A 17162-nucleotide genomic window follows, 5' to 3' on the forward strand; every position below is an offset into this window, starting at 1 on the left:
CTGGTATTACAATTGTTTCCCTTGTCAGTGAAAAAGTAACATTGATTAACTTAACGCCATCTATTATCTTTAAAGCTCAATTAGCGTTTCTGTTTCTTGAAAGTCTCAATTAGATTTGTCTTTCTTCCAGATTATGGTTCATTTGATGGCGATGAGTAAGGTTGTGACGGTTACCGCTTAGAATGGTTGATATAACCAGTAAACACCACATTTCCCCCCCAATGGTTATACTAACATAAATAATCGGGTACTAACCACGTTAGTCAGCGCTGATAATCAGAGTAACTTCAAAAGAATGGAAAGTTTTCAAAGTTTTCCAACAGATTTTTTTCATGAAACTCACATTAAAGATGTAACTTTTGATGAACGATCAGAAAATGGTCTTATTTTGAGAAATAAAATTTTGCTTTTCTTTAAAACAAATCAAGTTCGATTTTTAGTTGAACTTGTCGCATTCTGTGACAGTTTAAATTTATCATGCGTGTGTGAATATTTTTGGTACAGATCAGTGACCAAATACCTTTTTCAGTTTAACTGACAGTTATCTTGATTTTGGCCATTAACTTAAAAACTTTTGACCTCAATATTTCGAGATTGGTGTCACCTACGACCATCATTCTCCAACTAATCACTAGTTATTTTTATGGGCTATAATGTATTGAAATATTAAAAAAAAGTTATAGCATTTTATTTGTATTGAGTTACATCATGGATTAAATAATTTTAATATTTTAACAATAGTTCTCTTGATTTTTACCATTTACCTAAAAACTTTGAGCTTCGATATTGCGAGAATGGCATCACCTAGAGTCATCATTCTTTAACCAATTCAATTCTTTACTAAACAATAATCAAATTAAGTTTGTAAATTTTTCATTAGCGCATTTTATTGTGATGTTTGGGCTGCAAATGTACGAAGAATCAACTTATTCAACAAAACAAACTCATCTCAACCCATTTAGTGGTAAATAAACCATTTTCCTGGTTAAAGTTGCAAACGAAATGCAAAGAATGCTGCAAAAGGCTCGAACATTTCAGTAAAGAGTTGAGACTTGGTCAGTTTGTAGGGACATAAAAACTGATTCATTTGGTACTATTAAATAATTCATCCAATGCATGGTTTTCGAGATAATCGAGGTCAAATTTGAAACTTCGATCGCCTTTTCTTCAGCTATGGAAGATGATCTTTTGATGAAACTCACATCAAAGATGTAACTTTTGATGAGCAATCAGAAAATGGTCTTATTTTGAGAAATAAGTTTTTAAATTTTCAAATAAATCTTTAAAACAAATCAAGTTCGATTTTTAGTTAAACTTGTCGCATTCCGTGACCGTAATATTTAGAGAACTAAAACTTATGATTCGTTGATAAATTGTTATTACACATCTTGAGTTGAATGATTTTTTCAATTTAACGAATGGCTCTCTTGATTTTGGCCTTTAGTCTAGAAACTTTGGACCTCAATATTCCGAGAATGACATCATCTACGATCATCATTCTTTCATAGAACATTAGATTTCATTGTGGGCTATAACAATATTTGACTAAGTACCGAGTTAAATCTAATCTAATTCATTTAATAAGGAATATTCTTCTAACGCTAAAAATTTGTGTTTGGTAACCAAGCAACTATGTAAACTAAGTCTAAAATCTGACAACGCAATTAATAAAATGCTATGACTTTTCTTGTACGATCTTAAATTATTTAAAATTTCAATTTTATTGTAGCCCATCCAAATATCTTGTAATTAGTTAAAGAATGATGATCGTAAGTGATACCATTCGCGGAATATTGAGGTCCAAAGTTTCTAGACTAAAGGCCAAAATCAAGAGAGCCATTCGTTAAATTGAAAAAATCATTCAACTCAAGATGTGTAATAACAATTTATCAACGAATCATAAGTTTTAGTTCTCTAAATATTACGGTCACGGAATGCGACAAGTTTAACTAAAAATCGAACTTGATTTGTTTTAAAGATTTATTTGAAAATTTAAAAACTTATTTCTCAAAATAAGACCATTTTCTGATTGCTCATCAAAAGTTACATCTTTGATGTGAGTTTCATCAAAAGATCATCTTCCATAGCTGAAGAAAAGGCGATCGAAGTTTCAAATTTGACCTCGATTATCTCGAAAACCATGCATTGGATGAATTATTTAATAGTACCAAATGAATCAGTTTTTATGTCCCTACAAACTGACCAAGTCTCAACTCTTTACTGAAATGTTCGAGCCTTTTGCAGCATTCTTTGCATTTCGTTTGCAACTTTAACCAGGAAAATGGTTTATTTACCAAGAAATGGGTTGAGATGAGTTTGTTTTGTGAAAAAGTTTATTCTTCGTACATTTGCAGCCCAAATAGTATAATCCTAATGACCCGATGGAAAATTATTTTATTGAATTGCCTAATTAATTAGTAAAGGATTAAATTAGGACTAAATGAACTCTTAATATGAATTGGTTCAAGCTTGTCTAATTTATTTATATGATTAACAGTACACCGTAAACCAACTTTTCATCACAATCAAAATATGGTAGCATTAAACAACTATTTACTCAAAATCATTTTCATGATATCTGGTGGAGTGTGAGTGTAGGATTCATCAAGTGATCCACCATCTACAGGCAAACAGGAACCACTGATGAAAGATGCCGTATCAGAGGCAAGAAAGACTATTGCATTGGAAACGTCTTCAGATTCACCGATTCTTCCAAGAGGATAAGTTTCAGCGACTCGTTTCCTTATAAGTGGCATTAAATCTTCGATTCCCTTGCTTAAGTTAAACTTACTGAGCTTGAATTGAAGCTGAATTGACCAGCACTACTCGAGACATTGATGTTACCCTTTGTCTTGACCAAATGAGGAGGATAAACCAGAAATAAACTTTTCAACTGAATCATGGAGAGAAACGGGCTTTGGTTTTCCTTCATTATTAACAAGAACATCAAGTCGACCTAGTTGTTCATTAGTATCAATCAAGACTCGACAGAAATCATCGTTTGATACATCACGAACCACTCCAAGGATCTGCAAACGTGATTAACAGAAGAGTTAAAACATGTTGTATGACTACTGGTTCAAAAGCTTTTCCAACGCACTTTGACTAACAGAAGCTTCCTAGAAGCTTTAGATTCAAAGATGGCTCAACCGGGTTGAGTAATTCACAGATTTTCAACAGGGTTGAAACAAAGGCTTTAACCAAAGTCAAGTGTTCAGTTCTCACGAATAGTCCTAGACTATTAATCACAATTGTAATACCTAGTATCACGAAGTAGTTTAACCAACCTAGTTGGTAAGGCAGAGTATTCCGGGAATACTCTCCAGCTATTCAGATTCCGAGAATCTAGATGAAATGAAGGACTTCACAATGATTGTCTAATTAATACAGTTTAATCTAATCAAAGCACTAATGTCACTTTAAAGTATTGATCAATTTAAAGGCTATTTATACAAGTAATTTACGGAAATCAAAATTAAGGATGTTATACAAAAAATAGAAAAGAAAAGGAAATACTGTATTTCCAGAGCAACAGCTCTCTTTAGCAACCCGGTTGCTAGTAACAGTTATCACAGAGCGCGAACATCAAATAGCACAACATTCCCCCCGACTGAAACTAGACCACCGGTCCATTAGCACCAAGCGTTACTTCCATTGATTGGCCATCCACAACCCGTTCACCGGGTGGAAAGGCAATCCAAAACGTTGGCCTATGACCCACTTGATGTTGTCTCAGAGTTTGGTGAGTTCCTAACACTGTGTAGTCAACTCGAATGATGGAACCCAGTTCCGTGTTGAAGTGACGCTCGATCCTGGATCTCAGCTCACTTGCTCTCATACCAAGGTCTAAATCGGTGAACCTTCTCGAGCGATTACCATATCGTACAATGACATGTGGTGATCCTCGGTACTGATTAGCACAGCGAATGTGGTTCATCATTCCTCTAGGTCTTGTATCCTGGCGAGCCTGGGCTAGTTCTTCACGAACCGCATCTCGTTCCATCATTAAATCGATCACTTGAGTGGATAGATTCTCGTTCCTCTCATTGAGGCTACGAATCCTGGATTCGAGCTCTCTAACATGTTCTCGACAATTATGTCCACGTTTAGGGACTCCACAATTCTCACAAGGAGCATTCGACTCCGGATTGTGTTCACAATTTGCGATGTGATTTCCTAAATCACCATAATTAACAATAACGTTGCAAGATTCATATTTACACCGTACTTGCAAACGATTTAGAGTTGCCAAATTCCTACGACCACCTTCCAAAGGTAAAGGTCCAATACCATTTCGCAGCAACTCATTCCTATTACACCGAAAAGGGCAATACTGATTGGCAGAGGCTTCCAGGAAGCGTGCAAAACAACTCGAGCAAAAGATCGTTGGGCAACCTGGTTGCGGTGAGGTTACATGAACCAACGGATCAACAGCTACATTCAGACAAGTTAGGCATTTGTAATCCTCAAACTCTTGAGGGTTAACCATTTGACGATGCGTCAGAACATTATCGTCGTCCACTAACTGCCATTCCTGAACAGGCGGTCCAGGTCGATTATCAGGACCAACAACCACGTTTGCACCAGCAACTACAAAAGGTTGTCTGGGTTGACCATCAGGGTCCCATCTCTGTGCCTCGAATATGATTTCAGGCAAATCACCACCATCGGCATCCTCCAAAGGCTCCCAATCAATATTCATTTTTATCACAATTTTCGGTGGTTGAACCCGGTTCAACAAACACAATAGATTCCGAGAATCTAACAAGAAGTATTCCGAGAATACAAGATGTATATCCAATATACAATAACACAAAAGTTCCAAGAGCTACTCAGTAGCCAAAAAGATCTCCAAGATCAAGAACGATGTTGAAGGTGTTCCCAGAACACAAATCTTAACAAGAGCAAAAGTACATCAACTTGATTAAAGCAATACAATTGCAACTAAAGCAAAATTAAACAATTAAACAAATTTCCAAATGAAATTAATAGATGAAGTTAGTAGAATAATTGTTCCCAGAACAATGAGGTTAACTTCCACTTCCAGTTGCGAGGGAAACAAATGTCAATGGTTACCGAGTAACCAAATGCAATGACCAAATGCACCTCCAAATTCAAAATTTACCAAATTAATTTATCAAAATACCCAAAACGAAAATAAATTAATTTAAACAGAAACAAGCATAATTAATTAAACCCAAGCATTTCCAGCAGTTCATCATCTGCCTCCTCATTCCTGGAATGAGTTCCATGATATGGCCGCAGCCTAGAAACATGAACAATTTCTTTCTTGACTGGCCCTTTTAGGTTAATCAATTCATAATTGACTGGATTTATCTTCTTAATTATTTTATAAGGTCCCTTGAACCTATCAATAAACTTCTTGTTTCTTCCTTTAACCAATAAAGGCTGTTTTACCAGAACAAGCGAATGCAAATCAAACTCTGTTTCCTTATGCGTTCGGTCGTACAACTCCTTTGACTTCGATTGAGACCTTTCAATGTTCGATCGAATCAATTCTCGAGCTTTTACCAAAGCATCTTCTCTCGTGGAAACTCGATTCCATTCAATTGGCAATCCAATCTTGGATTCCCAGGGAAGCCTGGCTTCCACACCATGAGCTAAATAAAATGGTGAATACTTAGTAACCCTATGAGGCGTCACATTGTATGCAAAAACAACTTCTTTCAGGAATTTATCCCACTCATTCGGATTGTTTCCACTGTAAATGCACAAAGTTGTACCCAAATAGGAATTAAATCGTTCAGTTTGTCCATCACTTTGAGGATGATAAGCTGATGTAGGCAAATGTCTAATGCCAAAACTTTTCAGAAAAGTTTCAAACTCCTCGGACATTAGGTTTGTCCCTCGATCAGTTATCAGAGTTCCTGGAACTCCAAATCTAAGTATCCAATCACTGAACAAAACTTCAACAATTTGTTCACTTTCAGTTGATTTCACTGCAGTTGCTACGGCGAACTTAGTTAATCGATCGTTGATCACCACAACATATTTGAAACCAGTTTTCGACATCGGTAGCTCCATAATATCCAAGCTTATGTCACAAAATACATTCTTTGGACATCTTATCGGAATCATTAATCCTTGGCTAGCTGCAGGATAAGGCTTTCTTCTCTGGCACTTATCACATTTTCGAATCACATTGGAAAGATCTTTGCACATTCCTGGCCAATAAGCTCGACACTTGAGTTTTTCCAAACATTTGTTCATACCCAAATGACCTTCATTATGAGCTTCGCTCATCACAAGAATTCTCAATTCTTTAGGAATAACAGGCACAAGTTCTTTTCCTCTTTTAAAGAACAAAATCTGATTCAGAATCAGAAACTTCTTTTTCAATCTGCTTTTTGCTCTCTTCGTTAACTCACTAGAGTTCAAAAGATCCCGGATCTTTAAGCAATAAGCATCTTTCAATTGCACATCCTTGAACTTCGCAACAGGTTCAATGTAACAAATTGAAATATCATTCTGATTCAATCTTCCTGGAAGATTAATCTCAACTTCATCATCATTACTGATCTCCTTTAGCGGATAGCGTGAAATGCAATCAGCATCTCCATGCAATCGTCCACTACGATACTTGACAACAAAATTAAACTCTTGCAATTTGATTGCCCACCGCATCAATCTCGGCGTCAGTCTTTTCGATGATGTGAACCAACATAACCCACAATGGTCTGTAACAACAGTAAATATGCGTCCAAACAAATAATGGCGTAACCTTTGTAAAGCCCAAACTATGGCTAAACACTCCTTTTCCGTCACTCCATAATTCTTCTCAGCGGGGTTCAAAGTACGGGAAATATAGCAGACAGGCTTTAAATTACCATCACTTTGACTTTGATATAAGACAGCTCCAATACCGTAATCGCAAGCATCGGTATGGATCTCGACTTTACCATCATTTTGAAAACATGCTAAAACAGGCTTACAAGTTATGACTCTTTTCAACTCCTCGTAAACTTTTCTTTCCCTTTCAGTCCAACTGAAAATAGCATTTTTCTTCAACATAATTGTTAACGGTCTAGCTAAATCACTAAATTTAGGAATAAATCTCCTAAAATAGCTACACAATCCAAGAAACTTTCTTATGTCTTTACAACTTTCAGGTTCCGGGAACCTCAGAACAGTTTCAATGTTACTTTGACTCGGAGAAATTCCAGCAGCACTAATATGATATCCTAGATAATCAATACTTTCACGGTTGAAGGAACATTTCTCTTTTCTTAGCTTTACATCAAACTTTCTCAAGCGTTCCAATACTTTTCTTAAGTTTAAATCATGCTCTTCCTCTGACTTACCAAAAATTAGTATGTCATCAAAGTAAATATAACATGAAATATAATTAAGTCCAGCGAGAACCCGGTTCATCGTTCGGACAGCAGTCGCAGGTGCATTCTTTAAACCAAAAGGCATTCTAGTAAACTCGTACAATCCTTGAGGAATCACAAATGCAGTCTTGCACTGATCTTCAGGTTTCATAGGAATATGCCAATACATAGCTGCAACGTCTAAAGATGAAAATCTTATACAACCTTCCAAGGCATCTAAAGCATCTTCAACTTTAGGGATAGGATACGGGTCCAAAGCAGTAATCGCATTCAGTTTGCGATAATCAACGCAAAACCGAGTTTGACCATTCTTCTTTCCAACAAGTACAATCGGACTTGCCCAAGAACTTTCGCTTGGAATCGCTATTCCATCCTTCAGCATATCGTTCAGCAATTTACCAATAGCTAGCTTTTCTGATACAGCAATCGGGTAATACTTCTGGTAAATCGGCGGATGATTACCTGTATCAATCGAATGAACTGCATCCGGGATGCAACCAACATCTCCTGGCGATCTACTGAAAACATCTTCAAATTCAGCAAGATCTACAACAGCAGCAGAAATAACCGAGTTATTTCCTTGATTTGAGTTCCTGGAACTCACAACAGAATTGATTGTTCGCCTTGTCTTCACGACATCTCCATGAGGCTTAATCAATCTCACACTTTTATTCCCATAAGTTATCATAACGTTATGGCGAGTACAAAAGTCGCTTCCCAACAACACATCTTGGGTTAACTTTTTCAGTACTATCAATCGAATTGGTATAACATGAAAATCTGCAACCAATTTACATTCAGTCCATCCATGCGGAACGTCCACGTTCGTATTTGCCATAGTCAATGGACCAAAACTCCATGCCTTCAAATCCAAACCACATCGAATCCTAAATGAGTCGCTGATTAGTGATACTCGGGCTCCTGTATCCACTAATGCTCTGCTTCTAACTCCATTTATTTCAATTGGCAATGTCGGCAATGACACATTTTCGAGAAATGAAGCCAACGTCAAGGGTAAATCTGATGAATGAATACCAATCTCACTGGTTATCATCTGCCAATCATCTCTGAAACTCCTTAATGCTTCATCCTCATTCCGTACTCCCTGAGTACCTGATGTTCCTGGAACATCTCTTCCATTTTCCAATGTTCCCTGAACACTAGCGTTTGACACTCTCTGAGCATCTGATGTTCCTCGAACATCTCCAACAATAGCTGAAGCAACAACAGCAGCACCTCGTTGGTTCTTCAATTGTAAAGAATTAGCCTTTACTTTAGCAGCATCATAAACTTCAGGACAATGTTTCATGAAATGTCCAGATTTCATACAATTATAACAAATAACTGTAGAAGGATCTTTTCTCTTGAACACTTTGTTCGCTTTATCATGCGGCTTGTCTTGCTTCTCTTCTTTACTCTTTTGGCTAGGCTTTGACTCATTCGACTTTGAGTCAACCTTTCGACCTTTTTCAATGATAGCATCATTGACTGAAATCAAATGTTCGAGAACTTCTAAAGTTCTACGACCAATCAAAGACGATGTGAAAGTACTCCTCATTGCAGGTTCCAAACCTCTGAGTGTATGAGTAATAATTTCACTCTCCGTCATATCTGGATTAAAGTCCATACACAATGCTAAGACAGAATGCCAATAGGCAGATAATCTCTCAGTCTTTTGATGAACCCGGTTCATCAACTTTTGATATATCGCATGCCTATCCTCGTCCTTAACATAGGTTGCTAGAAACAGTTGTTTAAACTGCATCCACGATTGACCTTTTCCAGCAGTCTTAGGTAGATAAATATACCAATACCAAGTCGATGCTTCATCTTTCATAGCTGCACCAACTCCTCGTATAAGTTCACCTTCAGTCCAGTAATTCAAAGCAGCAACTTCTTCGTACCTCCTTAACCAACTCGCGGCTTTCTCATGCTCACCATGAAATTGAGGCAACGGAACTGCTTTCATTAGAGCACCTCGAGCTCTTTCACCAGTTTCATTTGTAGAAAACTCATCCAGAAAGGAATGAATTCTCCTATTACCAGGTAACTGAGAATCAGATTCTCCAGTAGGATTCAGGGAATCCTCTAAACCTGTAGATTCTTTCGATGATGTTGGTGTTCCCTGAACACGCAACTTATTGCTCTCAAGCAATTTCTCTTTATCACTTCTCTGCTTTTCAGAAACTCGCAAGGCGTGAATCATATTCACATGATCATTCTGAGTTTTTCTAACATCAGCTAAATCTTTCATGAGAATTTCTAAATTCGTACCTTGAGATTGCAGAGCTGTCAAGACTTCTCCCAAAGTCTTTTGTGTCTCCTGCTGAGTCTTTTCCATATTAGCCAAAGACTTCTGAAAGACATTATTGTTGTGTTTCAGAGCCTCAATCGTTTCAGGCGATATGGTTGGCTTAGATTGTTGTTGCCTTTGTTGTTGAGGGACGAGCGGATCTTTATCATTCATTTTGAATTCCGGGAATTCTACTGAGTGTTACACTGTAACCAGAACAGACTTAGCACAGAACAATAGAATTCAGCAAACAATATCAGCAAACCAATAACGAATTCCACAAGCGTAAGTTCTAACAGCATAGGATTCCGAATCCAAAACACCAATCTCCCCCCACACAGAGACAAAAGCACCACCAAAAAAAAACAAAACCACTACAATAGAGCACAGCTTAACACGAGAATCTCACAAATCGAAGGGCATCTCCACCAAATGTTGTATGACTACTGGTTCAAAAGCTTTTCCAACGCACTTTGACTAACAGAAGCTTCCTAGAAGCTTTAGATTCAAAGATGGCTCAACCGGGTTGAGTAATTCACAGATTTTCAACAGGGTTGAAACAAAGGCTTTAACCAAAGTCAAGTGTTCAGTTCTCACGAATAGTCCTAGACTATTAATCACAATTGTAATACCTAGTATCACGAAGTAGTTTAACCAACCTAGTTGGTAAGGCAGAGTATTCCGGGAATACTCTCCAGCTATTCAGATTCCGAGAATCTAGATGAAATGAAGGACTTCACAATGATTGTCTAATTAATACAGTTTAATCTAATCAAAGCACTAATGTCACTTTAAAGTATTGATCAATTTAAAGGCTATTTATACAAGTAATTTACGGAAATCAAAATTAAGGATGTTATACAAAAAATAGAAAAGAAAAGGAAATACTGTATTTCCAGAGCAACAGCTCTCTTTAGCAACCCGGTTGCTAGTAACAGTTATCACAGAGCGCGAACATCAAATAGCACAACAAACATAATCATCAGATTATCGATACACAGTGTGATCCCCTATGAAAATTATATCACTACAGATTCATTTGGTGAATGAAATTGACATTCACCAACAACTTTATCAACTCTTGCAATTTAAACAGATTGAATAATCAGAATATTTTTTAATACGCTGAGCTGGGAGCTAATCTTACAGTTAGAGTTACAGTTTTATCCATTTTATTCATCATTTGCTCATCTTCTTGCAAATATTAACTTAACCTGATTTAAACCGAAGGTTGAAAAAATAAGTGGGAAAATTATTTTGATAACTTTATTTTTATTTTGTACAATTAATTGATAGAAAATTGTAAAGGCATGAAACATTCAAGTTTATATTAATATTTTTCGAGGGGCTCCATACTAAATTGTCCATGACCAAATTATCTCACACTATTAGTTGTTATTTGTACCATATTATTCATTTTCATAAACTTTTTAACTCTCACAACAATATCAAATTGATAAGAGGCCAGAAATTGAAACAAATTTCATAGCAACTTTTGCGTCTGATTATTTTTCAAATTTTTCAATTTGTTGTTCAATCACTTTGATGGCTTCAGTTAAACTATTTGAATTTCTCATGTTTTGTGAAATGGCTTTGATTCTATTCTTCAGTTCATGATCTCCAATTGCTTTTTCAATACAATCAAGAAGAGGCTCTTCCTCAATTTCATATGGATTGATACGGAAACCAATATTTTTTTCAACAACTCGTTGTGCATTATCATATTGATCATAAAAATAGGGAATGACAATCATGGGTTTTCCATAATAAAGTGTTTCCATGAACGTATTGTTCCCTCCATGAGTTATGACCAGATCAACCTTTTCAATTATCTTGATTTGATTGACGTAATTTTCACCCCACATGTTGTCAGCCAATTCGAGTCTATCACCTCGAGACCCTTTAGAGACGATGAATCGATGCGGTGATTTGGCTAGAATAGCAATCAACTTTTTCATCATGGTTATATCAGCAGATGCTAATGTTCCCAACGAGAAGTAGATTAGTTTACCCGGTTTATCTTGTAATTTTTCCGGTATAACAAATTCTGTATCAACTTCTTGTTTACGAATCCAACAATCAATTCTATGCCAATTGGGTCGGACCGGAGCACATTCAGTGAAGTCCAAATCGGCAGGATAATGGTAAAAACCAACAGATTGTACATGATCAATATACTTTCCCAGGTCAAATGAATCAAGATCAAATTCCGGAATACCCATGGCTTCCATCAGATGACTAGGCAATTTGAGTAAGGTTGCATGAGCTTTGTTATAAACATCTCTGAACTCGATCCATTTAGATTTATCACTGTTGACTGAGTAACCAGAGCTGAATGGAGGACCAGATGGATACAATGCCAGTGGAGCAGTTGAGACGAGTGGAAACCAAGGAATCAAATGGTCGTAAATGCGGAGTAGCGGTCCTGGCATGTCAGAGATGATAGCATCGAACTCGTTGCATCTTTCAGTTATTATTTTATTCAAGGGCTCAAAAAAGGCCATGAATTGAGCTTCTGTGTCTGCAAGGCCTGCGCTGGCAAACTTGGCCATTTCACGGAAACATTCCAATGGCTCTTTACGAAATTTATCGGCACACGCATCAATCAAATTGATCATTAGTTCATCTGCATTAGAATCAGCAAAATCTCCACCAAACGGAATGAATGACACTCCTCTCTTTTCAGCTAAAGATCTGTACTTTTCACGATGAGCCAAACACACTTCATGACCGGCAGCCTTTAGAGCTTCAGAAAATCCCAAAATTGAATGCAAATGTCCAGGGCTGAAAAAAGAAGTGTTGAAATCTTTTAGAACATCGAATAGAGTCGCTTTTTTAAGGAACAAACAATGAAATAAAAAATAAACACAAAAAATTGAATGATTACTGGCAATACTTACGCATCCAGTGCAACTGCTAAGAAACGATAAGTTGGCATTTCAGCTTGTAAATTGATTTCACAGGGTAGTTGAGTTGTAGATGTTGAAATTATGAATGATTGAGCTGAAAAGAGTGAAGCTTAAATACACTTCATGTTGTCTCAACACTTTCATTGACGAAACGATTATGCGCGATTATCATCCATTTGCTTTTGTGCCTCAATCATGTGAGATTAATTTAGATCCGGGAACGGCGAAGACGAACTGAGACATGGTATTATTACATTACCTTATCTTAATACATTGAGATAAAGTTGAGGAGTTCGAATAGTGATACTTGCGAATGGAATCATTATCAATAGATGAGATAAGACTCGTTTTCACTGTTGAACCGGATCAATGTTGGACAAAATAACGGAATAATCTTTCCAGATAAAGGTTTGATTGGAATTATGCATGAAAATAGTTTGCTTTGAAAAATAAAAACAAAAATTTGAAATTGAAAGTTAACAGATAAAAAACTCTCTGTTGATGTTTTTAAACTTACGTCTGTAAATTGGTAGAGTTGAAGCGAAGCCTATAACCACATGATATACGAGTTATTCAATCTTCTTCATATCCTGTTCATCAACAAGTGCACATCTCAAGGACTTGTTTTGTTAAGATGGATTCTTATCATCGTCTTGTGTTTTGTTGCTTGTAACTGTGAAAAATTTTACTCGAATAATGTGATTAAATTATGTAAGATGATTTAAAATTACACCCAAACCTCGTATATTTTGCCTTTTTGGAGTGCAGACATCTAACGGTCAAAAAAATAGAATGATCAAATTTTTAGCTACGGTGACTGTAAATTACAGTCTTTGAAAATAAAATTTGCTCAAATGAGTCAAAAAGTGAGCTCATTTGATTGTGAACCACTGTAATTTACAGTCGTCCAAAGTAAAAATGTGCTCATTTTATTTTTTTGAACGTTAGATGTCTGCACTCCAAAAAGGCAAAATATACGAGGTTTGGGTGTACTCAATAACGATGAAATAATTTAAGAGCTGATTTGGTGAGACCACTAGATGGCTGGAGCTGCTATAAAGTTTAGCCTTGAAGTCAAAGGCTTCAAAAGCTGTTTATAATATTAACAAGGGAAGTTACCCAAGTGTCACTCCTGGATTTTTATGTTTGATAGCTCATTCGATAGGGCTGAGGGTGTAGATGAATACCCTGTTGGGTTTTGTCTGCGAGTTGAGTGGTTCCTGAAATATTCGGGTTTAAAATTTGGGCATTTTCATTAAAATCATTTTTTTAAACTTTCAAAATTGTCTAAAAAGGCATAGCCTAGTGGATAAAGGATTGAGTGAAAGTATGGAGATTTTGGGTTCGAATCCTAGTGACTTTTTATTTTAAATTAATTCAAGAAATTAAGCATTTTTTAATTCAATTTTTTTCTAATTTTTTGTTGATTAAAAATATTTGATTAAATAGATTATAATAATTGTTATAGTTTATTACAATTAATTATCAACAAAAAATTAACATAAAAATTAAATTAAAAAATGCTTAATTTCTTGGATTAATTTAAAATAAAAAGTCACTAGGATTCGAACCCAAAATCTCCATACTTTCACTCAATCCTTTATCCACTAGGCTATGCCTTTTTAGACAATTTTGAAAGTTAAAAAAAATGATTTTAATGAAAATGCCCAAATTTTAAACCCAAATATTTCAGGAACCACTCAACTCGCAGACAAAACCCAACAGGGTATTCATCTACACCCTTAGCCCTATCGAATGAGCTATCAAACATAAAAATCCAGGAGTGACACTTGGGTAACTTCCCTTGTAAGTAATAAGAATAGAGCCGACAGTTAAGCATTAAGATAAAACAGATTAAACTGTTTAGAAATTGAAAGATGAAAAAAGTGTAAAATTTTTCATTTCAATCCAACATTGAATACTATTTATAAACATGTTATTGCTGTAATAACATTGTGAACATCTTTTTTCTTCTTCAATCCAATTCTAATTGATATTCTGGTTTCCATTTCGGATCAAAATTTGATTAAAATTTTAATTTCCAAATCTCATTCGCTTTCAAGATCAGTGGACTATCAAGTTTGTTTTTTAAATATATTTAATACATGAGGATATGTTTCATTTGACTAATTAATGATTTGACAAGCTTAAATAAGAGTTGCTTTGAGTCGATAATCAAATGTTGCCAGTGTTAGTTGGGGCATTAATTTAAAATTGATTGAATAAAGGTTGTCGCTTAGAGTAAAGTTTTCACCGCGAGGTCTCGGAAATCCATGAGTATAATTGTCTACTCTGAAGACTGCCGAAGCATCAAATTGGTCAGCTGAAAGAGTTTGACAATTTATATCAGCATTTAACTTTAATTTTCCACTTTTAGGTATTTTAGTTCCAACAATCCAATAAAAACCACTTTGTTTGTCCATATGAAGCTGTCCTTGGCTTGGTGCACAATTGGATAAACGACTGATTATACTTTGAGGTAGTCGATTGAAGTTAATCCTGAAAGAATGGAATCTCATCAAATTGGCTTTTTTAATTGTGATGGACATATCAAGATGGAAAATCAAGTCACTCTTTCGTGTCAGACTATAGTTGTACTGAAGGAATGGTTCAGATATTAATCCTGGGTTGCATTTATAATGGAAAAATCTTAAAGCTTTGGAATTGAGTTTAGAGCATATACAAGAAAAGGATGATGAAGATACAGAAGCCGGAGAAGAAGATGTCGATGAAGATGATGATGATATCGAAGAGGAAAAGTTACTGTTATTAAGCCAACAATGAGGTGACAAGATTGGATTAAGCTCATTTAGATTATCAACTCTGTAGGTTAATAAAGGATTACCAGAGAAGACAATATTATTTGTAATGTAAACAGTTCCATGGATCATTTCATGGTCTGGCTCAGAAGACGAGATGAACTCAGTTACACGGACTGTAAGAACCAATTCTTGTTTTGATGACGATGTGGAGGAGGATGAAGTGGACGCTTTTGTTTCAGAGTCAGTCTTGTTGAACGTATCATCTTCCAATTCATATGGATTAGTGATTTGGGAGCCAAAGGGAAGATTCTTGGTGAAATAATCTTCGAGAAGAAACAACCTCTAAAATAAAATAAAATGAAATTAGTTAACAAATTTAACATTCATAATTCATAAAAATTGAGATCATATAGCGATAAATAGTAGGAGGGCATAAAAAAAGATTAATGTAAGGACGAAATTAGTAAAAATAATTGAGTAAAGCTTTTGAAGTGAAAATTGTATAGACATCGATACGGAAAATTAATGAATAGCGAAAGAAAAAACTAAAGCAAAGTTATTGCAGTGAAACAGAATCAAGAATTAGCTAGTGAAGAGAGTTGATTAATTTTCCGTGCTTGTAATAGCAATGACAATAATCGACTATCCCGCTCGCAATAAATTTATGAGTTACCAGCCTTCACACTACTATCATGATAATCGTCAATAGCATCACAATTCACTGTTTGATGATCAACACAATTGATTGCTTTGCTGGAGTATATCACATGACAGCTAAAATAAATATCAATTATCTGTGATCTTAGCCCATTTCAAAACTCACATTGTCTTTAGAGAAATGGTTTATTAATGCATGTAATGTTGATACTGTCACAGAGACTCCAATATGATCAATTAAATTGGATGACGTGTTATTTACAACAGGCAAACCACAGAAAAGAATTCCTTTATGTTCCAATACAATAATGGGCCATAGCTTGTAGCCTTTAAGGTTGAATCCCAAAGCTGGTAATTGATTGATTTGGGTACAATCGAATGAAAATGAATACTCAGAGTCAGAGTTAGATGCATTGGAAAACGAACTATCGATTCCTAAAGAACTCATCAGTCCAGATACGAACTGGCTTTCCTCCTTCATTGTCAACATTGCAACCATTTTACCGTCACTCGCTTTGGTTCCATTACTGGGGAAATATCGACGAAATAATATTGACCGGTTCTCTATAGAAACCATCCAGATAGCAATTAAGGCCATTTCGGTATTGAAAAGATCAAACTTGTATGCACGGAAAATTAGTCAAACAGTTGAATGAATTTTGATAAGCTTAACAGCAACTATTGACAGTCAAAAATAACCACAAATGTAATAATTACACTCATTAATGAGGTGTGTCAATGATGAATAAAAACACAAGGCACTGTTCACTTTCAATCACATGTTGAGTATTTAGATTGACGTGCTAATACAGATACCTTTCCTTTGTCATTTATGATGTATTACCGTGATGAAATTGGAGCTGAAAGGACAAAAATTCGGTTGTAAAAATACAGAGACAGTTTTTTGATAAAATTTAATTATTAAACTTCAATAAAATAAAATAATCCAGGAGTTTCATTGGTAAACAATTTTACCGGTTTGTTAGATAACAGCTGATTCTGAGCGGTTGAATCAAATTTCACACTCTTATAAGAAACCAATTTTGTTACAATTCTACTAACAAGTTGTGATTTTGTGACTTAATGAGTGTGAATTGAATTAAATAATTTAAATATCCCTTAATAATTGTTTTAACTTGTCTCTAAACCTTGATTTATCGTGAAAACTTGTGTAAATGAACTCTTAATA

The 17162-nt window shown here is 35.6% G+C and overlaps 2 protein-coding genes across 2 annotated transcripts; both read right to left on the reverse strand.

Annotated features, from left to right (window-relative positions):
* Positions 1-11150: 11150 nt before the first annotated feature.
* LOC107371171 (uncharacterized UDP-glucosyltransferase YjiC-like) lies at positions 11151-12583 on the reverse strand. The gene is given in 2 exon segments (NM_001323175.1): positions 11151-12429; positions 12546-12583. Coding segments are annotated over 2 exon segments (1317 nt in total).
* Positions 12584-14634: 2051 nt separating this feature from the next.
* On the reverse strand, positions 14635-16958 carry LOC112538451 (uncharacterized). The gene is made up of 2 exons (XM_025162768.2): positions 16140-16958; positions 14635-15658 (listed from the first exon to the last, which is right to left on the reverse strand). The coding sequence occupies exons 1-2, from the start codon at positions 16569-16571 to the stop codon at positions 14702-14704; spliced, it is 1389 nt and encodes a 462-aa protein (XP_025018536.1). The 5' UTR covers positions 16572-16958; the 3' UTR covers positions 14635-14701.
* Between the last annotated feature and the right edge of the window lie 204 nt (positions 16959-17162).

This window comes from Tetranychus urticae, chromosome 2 (genome assembly GCF_039701765.1).
Source record: "Tetranychus urticae isolate SD_2017Ah chromosome 2, NJAU_TeUrti_SD_1.0, whole genome shotgun sequence".
Lineage (NCBI taxonomy): Eukaryota > Metazoa > Arthropoda > Arachnida > Trombidiformes > Tetranychidae > Tetranychus > Tetranychus urticae.